The 25,825-nt window shown below is 34.1% G+C and overlaps 1 protein-coding gene across 2 annotated transcripts in view; it reads right to left on the reverse strand.

Moving 5' to 3' along the window:
- Positions 1-25,825, reverse strand: part of Tmem65 (transmembrane protein 65) — a 54,046-nt gene that overhangs the window by 25,009 nt on the left and 3,212 nt on the right. Inside the window, exon 2 of one of the 2 annotated variants that reach the window (XM_058585713.1) lies at positions 13,379-13,459. The exons of the other annotated variant lie outside the window; for it this stretch is intronic. Coding sequence (XP_058441696.1) covers positions 13,379-13,459 — 81 coding nt within the window. The remainder of the gene's footprint in view (positions 1-13,378; positions 13,460-25,825) is intronic. 2 annotated transcript variants of the gene reach the window in all.

Raw genomic sequence — 25,825 nt, forward strand, 5'->3', positions numbered from 1 at the left:
TTAATTTAAGTATCTTGAATAGTCATCAATATATGTAAAATTAATTATTACAAAAAATTATATGTAAAAAATAACTATTACCAAAAAAACTACCATTTCATAACAAGAACCATCTCACCACCTGTGTAAGTTAAAAAGGTAGAGAATTCTACCTCCTATCCTCACCCAATCAGATAGAATTAATTGATGACACATGGAAGAACCTTAGCAATGGCTCACTCTCCAATAGATTTAGTTCAACCAGATTGTCTCAGGAAACACATTAAAAACTGGATATATATCTTCTAAAATATTTATTGATAATTTTTGACAATATAAGAACTGAAAAATTTTGTTTTAAAAAGTAAAAAGCAAATAAATTTCCATTGATAATCTATACAAAAAGCAATGTGGTCCATATTTGTGACTGGTGTTTTCTAAAATTGCATATAGTCCCACAATGGCTTTACAAAAAAAAACAAAAAAACACTAAAACCTAGAGTTGAATCATTGTATTATTCAGAATGTTCTAAGAATGAATGTTTACTTTTTTTCCTTATTAAAAAAGAAGATATATTAATTTTTGAAGAATTTCACATCTGACAAAATTAAGTCTCCATTCTTTGATTAGCACTCTTATCTCAAAATCTACTTTGAAAGCATGCAAATGGCTTTTCAAATTTTTAGCTAGGAATATAGGACACCACTGTACTCCAGAGAATTTTCTAGTGAAGTAAACATGCAAAAGTGGATACATATCAGAACTATTTGTTAGTTACATTATTATCATCACGGTGAGAAGTCCTTGTTAGCTGACAGGAACATTCTGAAATACTTAAAATCTCAACAAGCAGGACCTTCCCAACAGAGTTAGCATACACAGGGAACTTTCTTTTACTTCTTCAAATTCCCTATACATTGAACAAATTATTTAGAATATCCTACAAATCCTAAGAAAGGATAAAGCCTAGACAAATGAATAATGGATAGGCCCAGCACAGTGGCAAAGACCTGTAATCTCAGCAATTCAAGAGGCTGAGGCAGAAGGATGGCAAGTTCAAGCCCAGTATTAGCAACTTAGTGAGGCCCTCAGCAACTTAGCAACCTTGTCTCAAAATAACTTAAAAAAAAATAAATTGAAAAAGGATTGGGGATGCAGCTCAGAGGTAAAGTTCCCCTGGGATCCGCAGTACCAAATAAATAAAGTACATAAGTACTGTGGACAGGACAGTGAGGTAAATCACTAGAACAATATCAGAGTAAAATCAAAATCCTGCTTCACAAAGAACCTAAGGAGTACAAGAAGAATCATAAAGGGAACATTCTTTAGAACATGACAATTTTATTGAAAAGTACCCCTGAGTTCAAAGCCATCCTCAGCAAAAAGCGAGGCACTATGCAACTTAGTGAGACCTTATCTCTAAATAAAATACAAAATAGGACTAGGGTGTGACTCCATGGGTGAGTGCCTCTGAGTTCAATCTCCAATTCCCTCCCCCCCAAAAAAAAGAATCCTTGAGGGCTGGGGATGTGGCTCAAACGGTAACACGCTCGCCTAGCATGTGTGGGGCACTGGGTTCAATCCTCAGCACCACATAAAAATAAAATAAAGATGTTGTGTCCACCAAAAACTGAAAAATAAATATTAAAAAACTCTCTCTCTCTCTTCTATCTTTAAAAAAAAGAATCCTTGACATATGGTAAATTATCTATGATTACATAAAAATGTATTCTACTAATGTTTTACTAAGTAGACCTGAGTGTATGTGTGTGTTATATCATACATTCTCCCTTTTCTGTGTATTTTAAAATAATGAGGTAGCTGTTAAAACTCTGCTTCATCATACCATACTTGCTGACTTCTTTTAGCTCAAAACTTCTGGTTCTTCATCCAATAATGGCTAAGTAAATTCTTATCAAATCAGTCCTCCTACATAGAATAAGCTACAGACAAAATAGAGTTAATAAATTTCAGAAGCACTAGAAAATGACTGCAACAGGTTTATTCTGAAGGGAATCAACACTTAAAAGAAATAATACAAAATGAGTTAATTACCTGTTTGTTGCAACCTTCAGCCTGAGAGTAGGCCCCCAAACCCCAAGCACACATAGTTTCACTTTGGATTTAAAAAAAAAAAAGCCCTCCCAAAAACTTATTACAATGAAGAAATACTTCCCAACTTATTTTATGAGGAGAGAATAATACTAAAACCAAACCCTACCAAATTATCAAAAATAATAAATTGCAGACCAATATCCTTCATGAATACAGCACAAAAATCCTTAGTTGAATGATAATTGTTGTCTTCCTAAAGTATGAGTGTTTACTCATAATAGTGATAAAAATAACATTCAAACTTCATCACATTTTCCCCCCTTTCTTAGGTAGTTCTCATTTTTGAAAGAAGTGACCTTTAATAGGAGTCCATGTTTAGAAAGAAATAGGATAGGGAAATTACCCCATAAGAATCTGTGAGATTATACTTATACATAGGATTTCTTTGCTTTAGATTTCACATTGTAAAAACTCTTAGCTGAAAGGTAAATAAAAGATAATTGCTGCAAACTGATAATTTATTTTATATCAAATCAAATAAAAAATATTTGAAATGTGACTCTTCTTGTCATTGAGAATTTATATACATTCAGATATTATAATACATAGGTGATATTTCCTAATATAAAACACTCCAGACATTCATCACAATCCTGGAAACATGAGAAAAATATTTTGCATGTTTAATATAAGATTTTTCAACACTTTCAACATATTGTTTTGCTTCAGTAATCCAGGAACACTAGAGAAAACAATTTAAATATTGAAAGCAAATTTATTTTTTAAAATGAATTTAAGAACTGGGGCTGGGGTTATGGCTCAGGGGTAGAGCACTTGCCTACTATGCATGAGGCACTGGGTTTGATCCTCAGCACCACATAAAAATAAAAATGAAGATATTGTGTCCACCTATAACTAAAAATATTTTTTAAATGAATTTAAGTACAAAAAGAGGTATTTCAATTAGTTTTCTAAATAATTCAAGCAACCAGAAAACTGTCATAGCTCATAAAATACTGTTTCTGCCTAAATAGAACAATATTAAATTTCAAAAACAATGTTTCTTTAATGATTCAGATATTATATTATATTAGATTCATCAGCTTAAACTTCAATTATTATATTTAAGAGATATAAAACTGAGAAGTGCTGTCATAAAGACTTAAGAGGGTCTGAAGAGAACATAATTCTTTTTTTCTCCTATTTCAGAAATAAAAATGCATTTAACTCAGCTACATTTTGTATTTTATCCTATATATGTAGAAATATTTTATACTATATTTACTTAAAGAAAAGGGGAAATCAGAGAGGAAGAGAAGGACAAAGGGGAGAAATGAGAAACATAACAGGTAAAAAAGAAAAGATGAGAAACAAATGCAGAGGGAAAAGGGAAGCACTGGTGACTGAAGTGGAACAAATTACATTCCATTCATGTGTGATTATGTCAACATGAACCACACTATTATGTATAACTACAATGCACTAATAAAAACATTAAAAATATCTTTTAAGCAGATATTTTAAAATTTAAAAAGAAAGCCTCCCAGGTCACATGAGAATAAAACTCCAATCTGGGAGAATTCCTTGCTGGAACTGGGTTTTCAGTCCCTCTACTGTTTGCTTTGTTGGTTAACCTACAGTAGTCTGAACTTGTCATCTTTGGATAAGACTCAGTTTGGACAAAGATATAGAACACAATACTAAGCTCCCTTAGAACAACAGATGAAGAGAAATCACCTCCAACTATGCCAGAGATTCCCAGGTTTTGCTGTAAAGGTTTTTGTACTCCTCATCATGCGGAGAGTTTAAGATAAATTCCTGACTAATTATTTATTTACTATTGTCCCTTTTCTTAATTTTAAGTTAAGGTAGCATCTGTGGTAACAAATTGGCCAACTGTAATTTTTAATAAGATGAACTCCAGTTAATCAGGAATTTTCATTCTCCTACTGGAATGTATTCAAAAAATAGTTTTTTATTGGCAAAGTTTTTCCAAAGAAACATACTTAGGACAATAATCCTAAAGGCAAGTCTATACTACTATATTATCTCTAGTCATATAAGAAAAAATATTTCCATTTTACAACTAACCATATGGTTTTATCCTAGGAAATTCCTACAAGGTTTTATCAAAATATGTTTTAGAAAACTTCATAACTGAAATATGACTTACATTAAATTATTTTTATTAATGCTAATAATTTTGGCATATTAAATTTAAAATTTTACACTAAAACTCAAAATGAAGTAGAAATTTATTTTAAATTATACTTTTCAGGAACATGTAAGTTTTAAAACCGAAGCTCTAGTAGCATAACTGCCTACAACCTAGGCATACATGCCTGAGTTAGGTTATATCTATAGTTTTGACCATGTTTAATTGTGCTTCCATCAATCTGAAGTCTTGCTTGGCCACTCATCTTTTTATAAGGAAATACCATAATTGATACTCAGTGCTTATTACAGAAATAGAATGCATAAGGTTTGGGGTCTGAGATGATAGGATTACAGATTCCTGTTCTACTGCCCTGGTACAGATAAATCTGGGATTACCATTTGTGGTATACATTATAAAAACTGCCTTGTGAAATAATTAAAATTTTAGTGTCAATCATAAGTCGGGGAAAAAAAGGGACTAAAAGCTTCTTTGAGAACACCAATGTAAGTGAAAGTTAAAGAAATTGCCCAGAATTCAACTGACTGACCACTAGAAAATTTACCTGTAAGAAACCAAACTAAAAACAACTGTGCCTATAACAAAAATCTACCTCCCAACAGCAAACATTACACTTATGGCATTTACTTTCTGGAGAGGGAGCTGGAATGTAACAAAAAGTTGTCAGTTACAAGACAGCATTTTTCCTCTCAAGAGGAAACCAGGTCACACACACATACCTCCCCAAACCCCAAAGCTATTATTTTTTAAACTCCACCATTCAGCTAGCCACATACACACATAATCATACCATCAAGACATGAGAAAGCACAGATTCTGGTCTTCCATAAGTATTTATTAGCTGTAGTCACTCAGTTTCTAGGAAATTGTCTCCCTTATTGGTGAGGTAATAGTTATCTGGTGTTTTGTTGTTGTTGTTGTTGTTGCTGCTGTTGTTTGCAGGGGATACTAGGCATTAAACTCAGGGGCACTTGACCACTGAGTCACATCCCCATCTCTATTTTGTATTTTATTTAGAGACAGGGTCCGAGTTGCTTAGCACCTTGCTTTTGCTGAGGCTGGCTTTGAACTTGTGATCCTTCTGCCTCAGCCTCCCAAGCCACTGTAAGTATAATACAGTCATGTGTATTATACTTAGCTGTATTGATTTTTATTTTCTCTAGTGAAGAAAATTAATTTTGTTACCATACTACCAAAAGCATTATACATATTTAATGCAATTCCAATCAAAATCCCAATGACATTCCTCATAGAAATAGAAAAAGCAGTCATGAAATTCATCTGGAAAAATAAGAAACCCAGAATAGCTGAAGCAATCCTTAGCAAGAAGAGTGAAGCAGGTGGCATCACTATAACAGATCTTAAACTATACTACAGAGCAACAGTAACAAAAACAGTATGGTATTGGCACTAAAATAGACTTATAGAGCAATGGTACAGAATAGAGGACACAGAGACGAACCACACAAATACAGTTACCTCATATTAGACAAAGGCACCCAAAGCATATATTAGAAAGAGGATAGCCTCTTCAACAAATGGTGCTGGGAAAATTGGAAATCCATACGCAACAAAATGAATTTAAGCCCCTATTTCTCATCATGCACAATACTCAACTCAAAATGGATCAAGGACCTGGGAGTTAAACCAGAGACCCTGTGCCTAACATAAGAAAAATAGGCCCAAACCTTCATCATGTCAGATTAGACGCCCAACTTTCTTAATAAGACTCCTATAGCACAAGAATTAATATCAACGATCAATAAGTGGGATGGATTCAAACTAAAAAGCAAAAGAAACAATCAGTGAAGTGAATAGAGAGCCCACAGAATGGGAACAAATCTTTACCATGCGCACAGCAGATAGAGCACTGATCTCTAAGGTATATAAAGAACTCAAAAATCTTAGCACCAAAAAAACCAAATAACCCCATCAATAAATGGGCCAAGGAACTGAACAGACACTTCTCAGAATCAATCAACAAATATTTTTAAAAAAATGTTTAACATCTCTAGCAATTAGAGAAATGCAAATAAAAACTACTAAGATTTCATCTCACTCCAGTCAGAATGGCAGTTATTATGAATTCAAACAACAATAAGTGTTGGTGAGGATGTGGGGGAAGAGGTACACTCATACACTGCTGGTGGGACTGCACATTGGTGCAGCCAATATGGAAAGCAGTATGGAGATTACTTGGAAAACTGGAAATAGAACCACCATTTTACCCAGTATCCCACTCCTCTATCTATACCCAAAGGACTTAAAAATAGCATACTAAAGGGACACAGCCACATCAATGTTTATAGCAGCACAATTCACAATAGCTAAACTGTGGAACCAAACTAGCTGCCCTTCAGTAGATGAATGGATAAAGATAATGTGGTATATATACACAATGGAATATTACTCAGCAATAAAAGAGAATAAAATCATGGCATTTGCAGGTAAATGGATAGAGTTGGAGAATATAGTTAGCCAATCCCAAAACACCAAATGCCAAATGTTTTCTCTGATATAAGGATGCTTATTCATAATATTGATGAAGAGGCATGGGAGGAATAGATGAACTATAGACAGGTCAAAGGTGAGGGAGAAGAAGGGAGGAGACACGGAGGTAGGAAAGGCAGTGGAATGAGATGGACATCATTACTCTAAGTACATGTATAAACTCATGAATGGCATGACTCTACATTGTGTACAATCAGAGATATGAAAAATTGTGCTCTATATGTGTAATATGAATTGAAATGCATCCTGCTATCATATAAAACAAATTAGAATAAATTTAAAAAATTAATTGTGTTTATGAAACTACCAAATCCTTACCTTATTTGAATAAACAATTTTCTGAAAGCAGATCCAAAATAATTTATTCAAAAGTAGTAGAAAGACCATGTGCTTTGTTGCTTTCAAAAATGAATAAAGTATATAAGTCTATACTCACAGCAAAGTTATTAGTAAAATAAATACAGAGTAAAAGCATGGTAATATTAAAATATAAAATATAGCCACCTCTGATAATGTTAACTGGAAAACAGAGAAAGCAATACCTGTTTATTTCCTATCTTCCTTTGCCAAATTTATCTTTTATTATAAAATTCACCAATTTTGAATATGAACTCTTCTTTCTATTAGCTTGAACAGGTGAAACTAAAACACTGGGGAGTTAAAAAAAACTAGAGAGCACAATCAAATACTAACAAATTTGAGTAAAACACCCTCTTTGAAGAAGTTAACAAAACCTATGTGCCCTTTCATTCTGTCCAGTCAAAATTGATTTCTATAATAGGATTTACTGCAAATATCTTACATTTAGCCATACACACACACACACACAATATATATAAATAGTACATATTTATACATTCGTGTTTACCTACATTAAAAAGATGAAGCTACTAAGTATATTTTTAACTTAAGAGGAATTTTAAAATAAAAATTAAAAAGTAACATTTAAAATAGTAAATTCCTTTGGTTTATCTAAAGGAATGTCACACTTCTCCACTATGAAGATTGTACAAATAAGTTCAAGGAAGTTAATGAGACTGAGAAAACAGAAGAAAATGAAAAGAAGATCAACCATTACTTATCAGAAATAAACATTTTGCTATATTACCCTTTGACTATTTCCTATAAAGATGTTCACACAAAATTAATTTTTCCTTTTTCAAAAAGCATCAAATGATGAATATTTTCCCAAACCTTCAAAATTTTGAAGGAATTTTATTTCATCATATGATGTACAGTAGCTTAATGAACCCCCCACTACTAAGTATTTAAAGTACTTATTCTTTTTTCATATTTAGAAATAATACTAATTTGTACTGAAATCTTTTGAGTTCCTCAGTAAGTTCCTTAGGGTGGATTCCTATAATTATAATGAATTGAAAAATAAAACAAAACATGTATTTATAGAACTTTAAAAATTTTGCATAATGTCTCTTGAAACAAGTATGCCATTAAAAAAAACCCACCTTGCTTCATTTTTATTTTTTTAATTTTTTTTAAATTTTTATTGTTGGTTGTTCAAAACATTACATAGTTCTTGATATATCATATTTCACACTTTGATTCAATTTTATTGTAAACTTCATGAAATGTTTTCAGGATATAAGCAAAATATCATTAAAACAAATTCCAGAGAAAACTTCAAGCTGTAATCGCCAATTTTAACTGACAACTAAATTCCAACACACACAAAATTAGGTAAGACAAGTCTGAGAAGTTTATTGTAAGATTTTAACTATATATCTCTTCTTTATTATAAATCCCTTTAAAGACTAACTTTTTATTAAAAACCATTAGACCATTAGTCCAATATTAACAAAAGTTTTAGGGTAATTTATGCTGCCTAACACATTTCTTTTTTAAATAAAATACTCTACTAAGATACATATCTTAAATTGAAAATCAAAACACTTTGATAAAAGAAGTATAAGTGGAACAGTCTACATTTTCGTGTCCATTATCAAATCACAAAACATATTTACAACAATGATGGTGAATGAAAACAGAACTAGAACTCACTACAGCACTCTATTATAATATCTAATTCAAACTATAATTTGTCATTTTCACTGTTAAGCAATCCATTAAATTAATCCTACTTTACAAGGTGTAATTCCAAAGTGAAACAAAATAAATTCTGAAAAACAAAAAGAAGAGTTTTTATCCTGTCCATTTTCTATTATGCTAATATCCTCTTCAAATTGTTTTTTCCCTTCCTTTCCCAAGAAATAATTCCACTTCAAACATGGCAATAACATGGCCTATTACCATGTATAGAAATACCAAAATAAGATCTCAAACTAAGGGGAAAATTTAAAATCATTTACAATAAATTAGGAAAAGCATTAAAACAACTTCACTCTAAGGTGATATAAAACACCTAATATTCCTTTATGATAAATAACTCAATAATCCTTAAGAGCCCAATTATCCAGTTCCTGAATTTCTGAACACCTAAAATCTCCTCCAAACCCACCACAGCATCTTCCCCGAGAAAGTAAAGGAAGCAGGCAAAGTCTGGCCTAATAAGAGATTATTTAAAAGAACAAAGATAAAACTAGTGCATTTAAACAATAATTTAGGTATCCGGTCTCAGAGTCCCATATTTCTGAACATTATAAATAAGTGCTTAGTCTTCTAATAGAAATAAAATCAAATGGGTAAGGTGAAATTTACAATAAATATACAATAAAGAATAAGAACTTAAAATGCAACAATGCTGTATGCAAAACAATTTAAGCAAATCATGTAAAATGCCAAAAAGTCATGCACCAAAAGGGGGTTAAAAGCTACACAAACAAGTAAATACAGGTCAGTAATAGACTCTCAAAAAATGACATTCAAATTGAAAATGAACACTTTATAAACAGCAAAGAATTTAGTAGGTTTTAATTAACAAGTATTTGTAAATAAATATTTTATTTATTTACAAATAATAAAGGAAATAATAAAAGGATTTATAATTATTTTTAAAGTACATGTCATAGGTAAAACCCATAAAAGCATTTGAGTGTGATCTTATAATTCTGTTTAGCATTTAAAAGTGTTTTATATAACATATGCATTATATAAAAAATAAATTTCTACTTAGATCACAAGAACTAACAGTGTCACCTCATTAACTTCCTGTGAACTAATGTGCCTCCTGGGGCCTTACTGCAATTCAGGTGGGTAACAAGAAGAAACTAACAGATTTCTGGGCAGGTGCAGGCCAGTGGTGTAACAGTTAGACAAGAGTTGGCCAATGGTAATGATAGCATAGCTGTAGCACTCAATCACTCATATGTACAAAACCCATTAATTAACTGTGGCTTAAGTAAAAGTAAATGCTAGAGATACAAAATTTTTCTTCCTTTATTTCATGGTAGGTTTCTTTTTAGGATAACCAAACATTTATTTTTAGGAAAACCAAATCAACATATTGATTTGTGGTTGCTTCCACATGCCAAACTTGTATACTTGGAACAATTATATATATATATATATATATATATATATATATATTACTTAACACAGACTTCCCTTTCATCATGCCTATGAAAGGCAAAGAAAATAATTACTATGTATAATAATATTCCTTTTTAAGAGGCTAAGATATTGAAATAATAGAGTACCTTTTAAAGATAGATCTTTTTTTTTTTTTTTTTGTTACTGGGGATTGAATTCAGGGGCACTCAACCACTAAGTCACATAACCAGCTCTATTTTGTATTTTATTTAGAGACAGGGTCTCATTGAGTTGCTTGGGTCTCACTGAGTTGCTTGGGTCTCACTGAGTTGCTTAGTGGCAAGGCATTAAGCAAGAGCTGAAGTTGGCTTTGAATTCAGGATTCTCCTGCCTCAGCCTCCCGAGCCACTAGAATTACAGGCCTATGTCACCATGCCCAGCTAAAGATAGATCTTGTTACTTTCATTTATTTGGTATAAAGATATCTTTAGTTTTGAAAAATCATACAAATATATATATGCATATACATAATATACATATTATGTGTGTGTGTGTGTGTGTGTGTGTATATATATATATATCTTCAAGTGAATTAGAAAAAAATAATCATAGAATAGCTTAAATGTCTATGAGTATAGCTACACAGATACCCAAAAGATATTCATTTTAAAGTAACATTGCTTAACATATAAGAAGCAACAGAGATTTTTCAGTTGATGTGTTACCTTTTCTCTTTCAATTATTTCCCAAATAAGAATTCTTTCATAGAATGTAAGGGCTTTAAGGAGTCTCAGAAACAAACTGCCAGTGGCTCTCAATATGGGACCTCTCCCAGAGGAAGTTTAGAAATGTATGGTTGTTTTACATGTAATAATACTGGGAAATGCCACTAGCATTATGGAATCTAAACTTTCTACAGTACAATAAATAATCCTTCATAAGAAAGACTCATCCAGCTTAAATGTCAGTAGCACGCCCACTGAGAAATACTGACTTAATTCACTTTTAAGATGGAGACTCAGATGTGAAAAGTGACTTAATAACGCATAGGTAGGTCCAGAACCCATATTCTAGCTTCCAATTCTCTTTCATTTAATAAGTTCTCAATTTAAATTAAAAGTAACTAATATCAATCATATGTGAATACATAAAATACTGTCAAAGCTGGGCATAACTATGATCCAAGTGACTTGAAAGGATAAAGCAGGAGGATGGCAAGTTCAAGACCAGCCTAAGCAACTGAGTGAGAACCTTTCTCAAAAAACAAAAACCTTAGAAAGGCTGGGAATGTAGCTCATTTGTAGTATGTAACTGGGTCCAATTCCCAGTGCCAATCAACCCACCCATCAAACAGTCAAACAAACTACTGCATTAATATTTGAAACTGAAGTAAAAATGCAATTAACTTGAATACTAATATCCTCTTCAAATTGCTTTTTCCCCTTCTTTGCCAAGAAATAATTCTAGTTCAGACACATCTTTTTTTTAAATCCATCAAAGTTAGAAGAAATAGAAATAAAACAAATGATTCATCATGGCTACCAGTTAAAACATTTCTTGAATAGTGGCATTACATGATTTCTGATGGTTTCAGAACTAGATACTTGTAGTCTAGGACTAATCTCTACTGCTAACCCTGAAGAAATCCATTATTGTGAAAGAGCACTAAACTAAAACCCCAAAGGACTTGACACAAGTCCCTACCCTAATATGTAACTAGTCACCAAATCTTAAACACATTTTTCATGTTACAAATTAAATGAGAGGTTCAGTTCTCTCGTTCCCTTTAATGCTTTAATTTTATATTTCTTCTTTACTGCATACCAGTATATTTTAAATATAGAGGGGTGCCACCTAAAATTCATGAGAAAGAACATTATAATGACTAAAGATATAACTAAAGACTGATTCTCAGAAGGTGAGCACTTACAGGTAAACCCTACAATCATTCATCAGCACTGCACCTCTGAGTGATATTGATTACCATAATCTACTATCATTTCTTTTCCCTATATCATTCCAAAACTGAGAGATAAAAAAATCAATCTTCAAAATAATTCAAAATCAAAACTATTCTTCAAAAGATATTAGCATTAAATGTTTATACCTACTGGATTTAAATTTTTTAATTTTAGAATTACCTAAGAACTGGTAGAGTATACTGAAGAATTCTTACAATGTAATAACATTAATATGTGTGTGTACATATATTACACGCATAAGACATTTCTCTTAAGTTCTTATGACATGGTTTTTGCCCTTGACATCGTATTTAACCCTTAACCAAACATAATTTCAATGTTCATAAACCACAAAATACTTCAGATTCCTTTTCAGACACCTCATTATATTTCTTAGACAACATATTTAAATTGAATAATAAATAAGGACAGAGATATATGTATTTTAGTCTTTATCTCTCGTTTTCTCATACACACAGAATTCTATTACCACCACAGCATGCAACTAAAATTAGACAGCAAGCTGTACGGCAGATAAATCTAAAAAAAAATATATCATTGAAGGGCCTTAAATAAACATATATAAAGCTTTCAAACCAGTCAAGATTATATCTTTAAAATACTGAGGGTGAGGTGCGTTGTAACTCAGTGAAAGCATACTTACTTGCCTAGCATGCATAAAACCCTGGGTTCAATTCCTGGTGCTGAAAAAAAATTATGTATACATGAACACACATATATATTCATGCAGGCATTAATATTTGTAAATGTATTACATATTCATGTATGCATGTATACATACACTGAATAGTTCCTGAAGTTCAGTTACTTAAATACAGCTTGTCAGCTTGTCTCTGGAATATTCTGAAATGTCTGTATGTGGTCCTTTTTTCCTACGTAGTCTTAAAAAAATTCATAGCCTTTGTTGCTTCTTATGTTTTACTTGCTATGGTTATTTTATAATTTTTAAATACATTATTTAAATATAATTAAATAAAAGTGATTTTGTCTTAAGGTCATAAATATAATACTTCAGTTTAGTTAATCATGCAATTATTATTCAATCATATCCACAAATCCCAGGGTTAGATGACAGAAATAAATACTGCTGACAGTCTAAAATACTAATATAAAAAATTTAATTAGTTCTATTTCAAACAAGCAAGAAGTTCCATCAAGTAGATGCTTTGCTACTTGCAATGAACATGTGACAAGCAATCAACACCATAAGAATGTACTATACTATACCAAAATTATCAGGGGTCTCTGCTGATGATATCTCCTTTGCACGCTTCACAATTACAATCTCAGGTTTGGGATATCTGCATGCTAAAAATATTTTTAAATTAAAATGTATTTAAGCAATAAAGTAATTACAATGTGTAAATATTTTTTAAAGTACATGAATGTATATGAAGTTTTTAAGTGTCACATGTTAGTATGAAGGCAGTCTTTGATTTATTCGGTAGTATAGGGCTGTACAATTGACACTGCAAGCTTCAACTGTACAGGCAGTCTTAATAACCAGTGGGGGTAGGAGGGTAGCTCAGTGGTAGAGCACCTGCCTAGCATGCTTGAGGCCCTGGGTTAAATCCCTAGCACTGTCAAATAAATATATAAGCAGTGGGGAAAATTCAATGATTCTGTGACCTTCAAGAATTTGTCAAAACACTAAAAACGTCTCTCACAGGTATAAATGCAAAGGGAAATCTTGAAAATAGTAAAATTAATGTTAATTCAGTATACTGTATTTTAAAACAGAAACACAGACAATTAAAATGTTTTATTTCTTTGTACTTAAGTAAAGCAACTTGAACAGTCTTAGTCCTCTTCTTTTCATACTATTTCTCATCATATAACTTAACAATATAAAGCATCCTTCCTGTACCTTGAATTATCACATTCTTTTCTAAGTCTTAGATTAGAAACACACACACACACACACACACACACACACACAATTTATCCTTTGTATTTTCAATGTCTTGAAATATCTCTGAGAGTTCCTTTAATAAAATGAACTTTTTTGCCAGGGTCACTTCCTCTAGAACATCATCTTTTCATCACAACCTCCCACTTTCCTCATTTACATTCATAAATTTGCCTCCCCTAAGCTCCGCTGGAAGCAGACTTCAAGTCTTAAATGGCGGCATTCAGTACCAGTGTTGACATTCTCACATTCAGCTATTTCTTCTGTATTGCATTTATATCTGAGTGAAATCTCACTACAGTATTATCAATGCTGTGGTTTGGATATTGTTTGAGTGTGTCCCCCAACACAGCATGTGTTGAAAGCTAATCCCCATTATGAGGTACTGAGGGAAAAATTAATCAACCATGGTGTTTAGAAGTGGGGCCTTTGGGAGGTAATTAGAATCCAATAAAGTCATGAGGGTGCAGCCTAGTAGCTTTATAAGGAGACTGAATGACTGAATACTAGTAGCTTTATATGGAGAGAAAAGAAAAACACCAGAGTAAAGCAGACACACACACTCCCAAATGTCTTGCCATGTGAGGCTCTGTACTGTCTTGGGACTCTGCCAGCAAGAAGGCCATCACCAGATCTATATGAGTCTCCAGAACTATGAGCTAAGCAAACCCTTTTTTTTTTTTTAATATAAAGTTACACACTCTTAAGTATTTCATTATAATAATGCAAAAAATAATAGTCTATTTTTTGCATTATTATAATGAAATACTTTCCCTTTTTATTGTTGTTATTAAAATGGGGTCTAAGTATGTTGCCCAGGCTGGATTCAAACTTCTGTGTTTGAATGATCTTCCTGCCTCTACCTCCCATGAAGCTGGGACCATAGGCATGTATCATCATGCCTGGCCTTTATTTCCCATTTGGTCCATTTCTTGTAAAACACTGCATGGGTTTTTTTTTGTTTTTGTTTTTTTTTTAAATAATATCTTTATTTTATTTTTTATGTGGTGCTGAGGATCGAACCCAGTGCCTCATGCATGCCAGGTGAGCACACTACCACTTGAGCCACATCCCAAGCCCCACTGCATGGGTTTATCAATACTTTTCTGTGAGTCAACTGAATAGATACACACAGACAAATAACAACAGGCTGTGAAAGAAGAGATGGATTGGTCATAATCATGATACACAGCTTTTTTTAAAATAGTGATTTGTGGACTCAGGAACTAGAAGCAAAGTTTACAGTTAAGTTTGCACTTTATGCATACTCAAAGTTAATATACTGAGATAAAATAAATTTTAAGCTGTGTTGTTGAAAATTGTTATTTAACTAAAACATGGTTATTAAAATTCATGCACAGGGAAACATGCAACACAAGGACTGCCTTCCATAATTACTTAATGAAATGTGCATAATAAATCAACAAAACAGGGCATTAGATTTTAATACACACTATTTTCTACATATACAAATTAATAAAAAATAAAAGAATAATGTTCTTTTACTTAGAAGCAAAATGTTTTCCATTTCACTTACTTGAATTTATTATTATTCAACTATCAGCCAAAGATTTACTGATCTATAATGAAGTAGGATTCAATTATAAAACATCTTGTGCTTAAAAATAAGAGAAACCTTTTCATAGATCAACTCAGGTTTTTTTAACTGCCTCTGTATTCATTGCTAAACAAATATATATATATATATATATACTTAAAGGGTTTAAAAAAAAAAAACTTGCACAAAATCATCCCTGATCTCAAAGAGTTACACAGAGTTGGTAGCATGTATAAACAGATATAAGATGAATAAAGAAAAAAATATAAATTTCCAGAAGAAAGAAATTACATCCTGAAGAAGAGGGGAAGAGAAAGGCTTTGTGTTTGGCCTTAACCAATTTAAATTTAAATAAGTGGATGGAGAGAACCCCTCTTTCCCATAAAATGCAATCAAAAATCTGTGAGGTAGAATGGAGTCAAGTAGGTATCTGTTTGAGAGAGAGGGAAGCCACAGTGGCCTAAGCAGGGTCCAAAGTTCAAGCAGGGTGAGGGTGTTTTGGCATAGGAGGGTCCATCTGGCACAAAGTGTCAAAACCCAATTGGAATGAGAAAGGATTCCATAGTAGAGGGGAGAGGATTGTGGTACAGGGTGTCAGTGTCCAAGTTTCAGTAAGAAGAGCATCTGGACAGGAGTACTTTAGCAGTAGTGGAGATGGGGTATTGGTGACACACTAAAGTAGTGATCCAAAAAAGAAATATATTAAGTGTAACAGGAGGCAGGTATTTCTCCATTGGAGAATAAATACAGAAATACAAAGTGCAAAAACTAAAATGTTCCTTGTGGTATTGAATTAGTATTGGAGAAATTGTCATAAACTCTTATTTTATAATATATAGTATTGTAAAGAAAGAGGGGGGACAGATACATAGAAATGACATAAATTATTGTTATGATTTGGCCACAAGGGATCCCCCAAAAGCTCTTATGAATGCAAGAATATTTAGAGATGAAAGGATTGGATTGTGATAGCTATAACATAATCAGTCCATATTGGTGTGAATGGATGGACTGAGTTGTAACTGCAGGCAGGTAGCCGTGGCTAGAGGAGGTGAATCACTGTGGGTATACCCTGGAGGGGTGCATATTCCCTGGGGTCCTTCCCTGCCCTCTCTGCTTCCCCACTGGCCATGAGCTGAGCAATTTTCCTCCATTGGGCCCTTTCCCCATGATGTGCTGGCTCACCTTGGGCCCTGAGTTATGGAGTCAGTCAACTATGGACTGAAACCTCAGAAACTGTGAGCCCCCAAAAAACTTTTCCTCCTTTAAGTTGTCCTTGTTGGATAATTTGGTCACAGCAATGCAAAAGCTGACTAAAACAATTATGTATATAAATACATACAATCCTTGGTTCACAACTCTGTTAACTGTGAGGGCCTGGGAACAGCCATACCCTACCAGTTATGAGCACACCTAATACCCAAATCTTGGTTTCTAAATACCATTCTACACTGAAAGAAACCTAGGCTCTCTGTAGAAATAGCTGATTCAGGGTTGAGGCAGAAAAAGTGCAAGACAAACCTGGAATCCCTGTGGCTACTGTGACTTCCCTGCCCCCTACACAGACATCTACCTCAATTCCATCTGTGGCTTTTGGACTGAATTTTTATGGGAAGGAAAAGGGAAGCATCCCCTCTCCACAAAGTTATTTAAATCCTGAAATGCTTTTATTTATTTATTTTTTTTCCCCTGAAATGTTTTTAAGTCCAAACCTGAAAGAGGGGACATGCTCAACAAGTAATGGGTAAGGAGTCATGCCAAAAAGACACAGAGCTAACTTGAAGGGGTTTCCACTAGTCAAATATGGAACAGATAGAAGATCAAATAATAAACCACAACCCACTAAATAAAATAAAAATCCATTATTATATATTGATGTAAATTAATACACTGAAAATTGATGAAAAATGGAATATTTCATAGACTCGAAGTATTACTTCACAAAATACTTAAAAATTACAGAAAGGAAAATAATAACTTCACAGTGGATAAATCAAACAGCTTTTAGTCAAGTGTTCAAAGATAAAATCACCAGGGAAAATCTGAAATCACAGGTCAACTGACATGACTAAAAAGAACATAACACTGCTGTGATATTCCTGCTAAAGATGTACTACTGAAATCTGTTCATGAGCCATGAAACAAATTTAAATTGAAGGACATGTCACAATATACTAAAAGGAAAAACTAAGGAACTGTTTCAGCTGGCAAGAAATTAAAGATATGTAACAACTCCAGTTGTAATGAACATCATGGTGCACAACCTGACCCTTAGTTGGTAGAAGTCTTTCTAAGACACAGCTCTCAGTGGCCAATTATCTGGGGGAACTACCTCAGCTGAAGAATGCTTGGTCCAAGCCCCTGCACCCTGTCCAGGGCAATCAAGCTCTAATAGCTTGTTTTCACAGAGGAGAGGTACAGTAATCTCACCCAGCTCACAACAATAGGAAGGGTCATCCAACTCTAGAACTCTTTGCAGGGTCAGCTGAGTCTTCTGTTGAAACTGTGTGACAACAGTGTTATCTTTACATTGTTGTGACCATAAAACCTGACACAAGAACAACTTAAAGAAGGGGAAGTTCATTTGCTCATAGTTCCAGAGGTTCAATCCAGGGTCACCCAAGTCCACTGCCCATAGTAAGGCATAGTTGAGCATCACGGTTGAAGGGCCTGGAGGAGGAGAGATGCTCAGCCCATAGTGCAGTAGGAAAGCACAGAGAAAAAGGAAAAGTGGCCACAGGAAAAACAAACCCTTCCAGGGCACACCTGGAAGAAGTGACCCACCTCCTCCAGCATGCCCCGCCTTCCTGCCTGCCCCACCTGCCTGCAGTTCGACCCAATTAATCCATTCAAACTAGAATGAACTGATGAGGTTACAGCTCCCATAATTTAATCATTTCATCTATGACCATCCCTGCATTAACACAGGAACTTCTGGGGTACACCTCACATCCAAACCAGAATAACTGAATTTCTACCCCTGCCGAAATTTATTTCCTTCCTTTCCCTTCCTAAAGTGAGGATTCCAAGAGCATTACCCAATAAGTTTCTTACAAATCAGTCTTTGTCTCAGAGACTGCTTCCCAAAGAACTGAGTCAAAATTTATTTTCTAACAATTCAGAAAAGGAAAAAAAAAAAAGTTTACTAGGAAGTTTTCTGTGAGGTTGAAATTGTTTCAAAAATTTTAAAAATACTAAAAAGTAGGGAAAGCATAAAAGAGAATAACCTGAAAAAAAAAGTACGACTGGGGCATGGTTTACTAAAGAAATAAGACTTCACTGGAGAATATGTTCTAGGTCATAATGGGAAGGAAAAGTGATGTACAAAAAGGAATACAGTCACACATTACTTAAGAGAGTTAATCTTCAAAAAGCATTGTTAGGCGATATTGTTATGCAAAAGACGTGAAGTGTATTTAAACAAAGAGTTATGATGTCACCAGGCAACATAATCTTATATCTAAAGATCACCATTAAGTTCATCAATGCTATGGTATGGATATGGGCTCAGTGACCCCAAAGGTCCACTATAATTAGAGGATTGGTCCCAGGGTGGCGCTATTGTGAGGTGATGGAACTTTTGCAAGCTGAGGTCTTGTGAAAATCCTTAGTTCACTGGGGGTATGCCCCCCAAAGAGATTATGGGACTCCAGTCTCTCTCTTGCTGACTCCCTGTTTGAAGACATAAGCTCTTCCATACAAATGCACCTCCACCATGATGTGATTACTCACTCTGACATGCACTCCCACCATCGCTATCTGCACCATGCGGTGATGCAGCCAAGAGGAGGCTGCCAAGCCTGAGCTGTGCAGTTTGGACTTTCAGCCTCTAAAACTGTGAACTAAATAAAAATCTTTTTCCCTTCATGAAATTAGCTGCTTCCGGTATTGTGTTGTAGTAACCCAAAGCTGACTAATAGACTCATTAACTAAAACACTGTTATGTGTCAAATGACCGGACATTTGTTACACAGCATTTATTTTTCAAAGATAATTATGAATAGCTATAAAATAAGTAATAACAATTCACCTTTTTCTAATATTTTTAACAAGCCTCTTTGTGCGCAAGAAAAAAAATTTCTAGGATAATATTTCTAAATCATAATCTTCCTCATACACAAAAATTGTACCAGTTCACAAAATATACCACATCTTATATTATTAAAATCATGTTTGTTTACATATTTCCTTCCTCAACTTAAGGAAGCCTGAGTTTAAGATGCATTACTGCAATTCTCTCCCATCGCACCCACCCAAAAAAATAACCTTTTATAACACTGCTACTCAAAAATATGGTCCATGGACCTCTAGCACTGAAACCCTTGGGAACTTATTAGAAATACAGAATCTCAGGTTCCCCTCAAACCTAATGAAACAATTTGCATTTCTATAAGATTCCCAGACTATGTATGCACATTAAACTTCGTGAAACCAAGTTTCCACTGAGATGTGGAGAGCTACAAGGATCAGTATACCACCTTTACTATAAAACAAAGTCAAATTCAATTCAAATTCAAGACATTTTGAACCCATAAGAGAATAGAAGTCAAGAGAAAACAACTCGCCCTCAATCAAAAGAGAGGCAGGTACCTGCAAGGACAGAAGAGATGTTAGCATTGCTTTCCTGGAATACATGCAACTGTACTGCACCATAAGAAGAATGCAGCTAAACAGTAGAAAAGGATAAGTCAGAGGGCCAATGTAGCCACTAGAACACACTTAATTAGAGGTGTCCATAACTTCTTGCAGGTTTTTACCCCAAATCTTACCAGATACACAAAGAAAGATTTAAAAAAAAAAAAAACGGCCCTAAGAAAATGTCCATCTTGCGAGACCTAGAGGAAAGAAATGGCAGCTGCACAGAAAGACATGAAATGCTACCTCGTTCCGTTTCTCAATTTCTCTGATGAATCAAAATCTGTAATCTGCAAAAGAAGGGCAAAAATGTTGTCACCCTTAGGGGACAGAAACTGGACCAGCTATCTAGTTTCCAGGGGCTGCTTCAGTGCTAAGAATCTACATCCAAAAAAATCTTTCTGTGGGATACAAAAAGTTTCTTTTTAGTGATAGGTAAAGAAGGTTGAGGAAAAAGTATACAACTGATATAACAGCCCCCAAAATCGGGGCTAAATCAATACTTTTTCTAGTATGAAATGGATCTGGAATAGATTATCTCCCTTCCTTAGTTGGAACCACTGATATTTTCTTCCCTCCTTAGCCACTAATGTCAATAACAATAACTGACAGTTCACAGTTATAGAACATCACTTCTAATAATGTTACATCACTCCTAGTAATATTACTTAAGTAATAACTTAAGTACATTATAATAATGAACATTATCAATAATTAACATTGACAAAGTCTCTGACTTTGGTTATGGACTGTTGCTATGTATTAAAATAGTACTGCTTTATCTTCCAACATTGTGACCATGATATCTATAAAATTAGATAATAAAATAAAAATTACAAACATCAGCATGACCTGGATAGCACTGAAACAGAAGCTTAATTAATTGTGTTATTTTAATGGTTAATGGAAGAACACATATTACCAGATTTAGGAGGAAAATATCCAAAACAGAGCATATTGTATGATATGCTGAAAAGAATTTGAGACTGGGCATATCAAAAAGGAAATACAAAAGCCTAAACCTAATCACTGCATTAAACCAGCTAAATGGATTAACTGAGTGATAACTACAGGCAGGTAGAGTATGGCTAGAGGAGACAAGTCAAGGGAGGCATGCCCTTGGGTCCTACATTTTGTCCGGGGTAGCAGAGCTCTTCTGCTTCCTTGTTGTCATGTCCTAAGCTCTTTACCCCACCACACCCTTCTGCCCTGATGATCTGCCCCACCTCCAACCCTGAGCATGGAGTTGGTCATCTACAGCCTGAGACCTCTGAAACTAAATAAACTTTTCCTCCTCTAAAATTGTTCTTGTTCAGGTCTTCTGGTCACAGTGGTGAAAAGGCTGACTAAAACACTAAAATTCCCCTAAAATTTTAATTCATAAATAGCAGCCTTAGCCAACTACTTTTTTAGATGCTTAGAACAATAATACTTTGAACATCCATAATCCAGATATTAGCAAATATACAAGGAATATCTTCACTGTAAGAACTGAAGATCGATAACAATGTGATAGATGCCACAGTTCGCTGGAAAGACAAAGAAGTAATGGTCCTTGAAGTGTCTTTCAAGATTAGACCCTACTAAGAAGTGGAGAGTGAAGAGAAATAATGTTTTTGAAAAAGCAAGAAAGAAAACTAAAGAAAAAGAAAATTAAAAACACTATGAAGAGTAACAAATAACAGAAGGGCATACATTAGAAACAGTAACAGAATGCCAGGAAGCAGACCTCCTTACACAGCAGAAAAGAGAGTTTCCCACAACCACAAGGAATGAATGAGAATAGAGAATAGTCTGAAAGCAATGGGGATGATGGGGGCAGGAGGCGCGCGTGCATACACACACACACACACACACACACACACACATACACTAAACCCAACACATTTCACTATCACTCTGATAGAATCTAAAAAGCAAGCCAAGTGAAACAGCAGTGTTCAGGAGGCATTTGATATAATGACTAGTATGTCTACAAACAGAAGTAGCCCCAAAGGAAATTACTGCATTAAAATACAGTATGTAAGGATTTTGACATCTGGTACAGGCGAGATTGTGCTCATTCTCAAAATCCTTTAATTAAGGCAGAGAAAAAGTGCAATATGTTCAAATATATTGCCATCAAAAGCCATCTAAATACATATTTCAGAGTTTCCCTATAAAATCTTGTGTCTATAAGAATTTCTCATTAATCAAATCCTTTGAGGTAATTTTAACATGTAACTACTTGTTTTACTTGATCTAAAGCAGACATAAACTTAGGAATCAAAGACAAGGTTAGAATCCTATAAAGCTACATATTAATTAATTCAGCTAACATGAGCAAGATGCTAATAAAATCTGCACTCAGGGATTTAGTCCCCAGTTGTTCCAGTTATTTTATACTCAGACATAACAAAGAAAACCAAACAACAGTGTAGTTATGCAAACAAATCATCATTTTTAGAAAAACTAAAACAATGCCTACTAATAATGGTTCATTATCAGATCATCCTCAACATTCAGGATCATCTATTATCTTTTAGTTCCATGAGATCTCTGGATAACCTTATAAATTACTGACTTTATATTATTTCAACTTTCTTAGCCACAAATTTGTTTAAAAAAAAAAAAACTTGTCATAACTGCTAGAACAAACAAGTAATAAGTGACTACTGCAGCGGAAAATGAAATTAATTACATTGGTGAATTAAACTAAAGCAGTGTTTGGCTTATCTGAAAGCCACATTTTCTCAGATTCTAATATTCAGAATTTAGTAAAGACGTGAAGGAAAATAGTCATCGCAAAATTCATTTATTCACTAGAGAGGTGAGAAGTCCAGTAGACAGGCAAAGAATTATCTGTCTTTATCCAGAGATAAATATATGTACAATAAAGCAATGAGCTAAAAGCAAAGACAATATACTGATAATAGCAAACTCATACATAACAAAAGAGGAGACAGGGCAGAGCAATTAAAGAAACAGCTTATAATATTTCATAAAGAGCAATGGCTCTCAACCAGGTTAATTATTTAAGCCTCTTCCCCAATAGGCCACATTCCTGTCCCCTCCAAGGGACATTTGGCTTTGTCTGGAGATATTTTTGGTTAGTACTAGATGGAAAGGGTGAAAGGGTGCTACCAGCATTTAGCAAGCAGGATAGGGATGTTGCTAAATATTCTGTGTGGGGGATAATCCCCACAACAAAGAATCACAGTCCAAAATATCCATATTGCTGAAGGTAAGAAATCTTGACATAGAAGAAAGATCGCTATACATCTCAATAACCATAAGGAATCACTGCACTAGCACCCAGTACAGGAACAAATGTTCAAATTGAGGGCTATTATCCTAAAAAATTTAAAAAAAAAACATCTTAATGATCTGCATTAATAAAATATAATACAAAATTTCCAACAGAAATTATTTTTATTGTACTGATAAAATGGAACAAACTATGATTAACTACATGAAATTCCATGTCTCCTAATTTCCCTTCCCTTGAACCTGGACTGGCCTTAGTGATTTTCTTGACTAATAGCATGTAGCAGAAATGACATTCTGGGGACTTCCAAGACTGGGCCATAACAAATCTGTGATAAGCTGAATAATGGATCCCAAAGATGTGCACATACTAATTCCCCAACCTGTGAATGTTACCTTATATAGCAAAGAGACTTTCCAGGTGTGATTAAAGATTTTCAGAGTTCCCTTGATTATCCAGTTGAGCACTAAATGCCATCATAAGATTCATTGTAAGAGGGAAGCAAAAAGGTCAATGAGAAAGAAGAGAAAGCAACAGCTGAAGCAGAGATTCAAATGATATGGCCAGGAACCAAGGAGTGCTAAAAGCTGGAAGACAAAAAGCACACATTTTTCTGAATCCTCCAGAAGAACACAACCTTGCTGACACTGGTTTTAGTCCTTTAGGCCGTATTTTGGACTCTGGGCAGCCAAAACCATTAGAGAATAGTTTGCATTGTTTAAGCTACTAAATATGTGATTTGTTATAGCAGCAACAGGAAACTAAAGTCTTAAAGCTTCTACCTAGCCCTCTTAGAACATTTTCTGTTGGAGTCCAGACATATCATCAAAGTGTTACAGCTATTCTGAGATTGTCACGCTGGTGAGACCACATCTGCTTGGGTCCACAGTACCAACTGAGCCCAGTCATATGTGGTAAATCCATCTTGGATCCTCTGACCAGCCCATCCTGGTTCTTCCCCTCTTGGTAGGCCTAGTTGGGGCTATCTCTCTTTTATTCCTCTTGTATTGTCTCAATGAAAATACTAAAATATCTTCATTCATATATCTCAATTTGGACTATGATATATTTTTCTCTTTGAGCAAAAGTCAAGATATTGCCCAATCCATTACACAGGCTAACAGATTAAAAGAATTGTTTCTTTCTCACATAATCCTGGCCGAGAAAAAATAACAACACCACTGTTAAAGGGTCAACATTCCTAATGGATCAGAACTCATGAAAAATTTAAGTTATAAAGTTTCCCATCCCATCTTTAAATAAACAATCACAAGAAATGGGAACTACAAGATTAAAATTCAGAATTCTATGGTTAATGTATATGGATATAGACATAATAAAAAAAATTAAGTACAAAATTATGACTTACACAGAGAAACAAAAAAAAAGCTAACTCTATTATTGGTGGAAAAACTGCTCTATTCACTTCAATACAACTTTTATTTGCTATATGTAAAAATAATCTTTATTAAGACATCTTAGTGCACATCTAACAAAAATATTCGCTAAGAGACTTCTTTCAAATCGTATCTCTCATTGTACCACCCCAATCAGCAACTCTTGTCTCTCTGGGAAACTCTAGATAAGCATTAATTACAAATCTCATGTAACTGTGGGAGCCAATGTCCAAGTCAGCCCCTAAGGATTCCCACCCCTTTGGCATTCACACACTGTGCAAGTACCTTCCCACAATGTGCCACAGTGAAAGAGAAGCTTTGTTACTTCTAAGACTGTGTTTAAAAAGATAATTCCCAGCTTAGGATCTCTCTCACTTATTCTAGATAAACAGCAGCCATGGCTAGAAAACACTCAGGTATCCCTGTAGAAAGGCCCACGAGCAAAGAGCTGACACTTTCAGCCAATAGCCATGTAGATTTGCTTCGAAATGGATCCTCCAGCCCTAGTCAAGACTCCATATGATACAGCCCCAGCGGAAAGCTGTATTTCAATTTCATGAGAGATTAGGAGCCAGAAATACCCAACCAAGCTGCTCTAGAATTCCTTAACATCAGAAATTGTGAGATGATACATGCTTGTTTTAAGCTGTTGTGTTTAGGGATAATTTGTTATACAGTAATGGATAACTATTAATACAATGTGCACTGCCATTTTTCAGAACCAAAGTGTTGTATTTTAATCGTTTTTTAAATTTTTGAACTATTAATTACAAAAATTAGGAAATGTGTTTTAAAAATCTTGGTTAATATTGAAAGGCAGCTCTGAAAATCTTAGTTTGCCAGTCCTACTTGTAGTAACAATGAACCAAGGACGTTTAGCAGAATATGGCCTGTTTCTGGAAGGAAAGAAATTAAGTTGAGCAGGTAA

The sequence above is a fragment of the Marmota monax genome, unplaced genomic scaffold (genome assembly GCF_021218885.2).
Source record: "Marmota monax isolate L192 unplaced genomic scaffold, Marmota_monax_Labrador192_F-V1.1 WCK01_AAM20220418_F8-fsc00003, whole genome shotgun sequence".
Taxonomy (NCBI): domain Eukaryota; kingdom Metazoa; phylum Chordata; class Mammalia; order Rodentia; family Sciuridae; genus Marmota; species Marmota monax.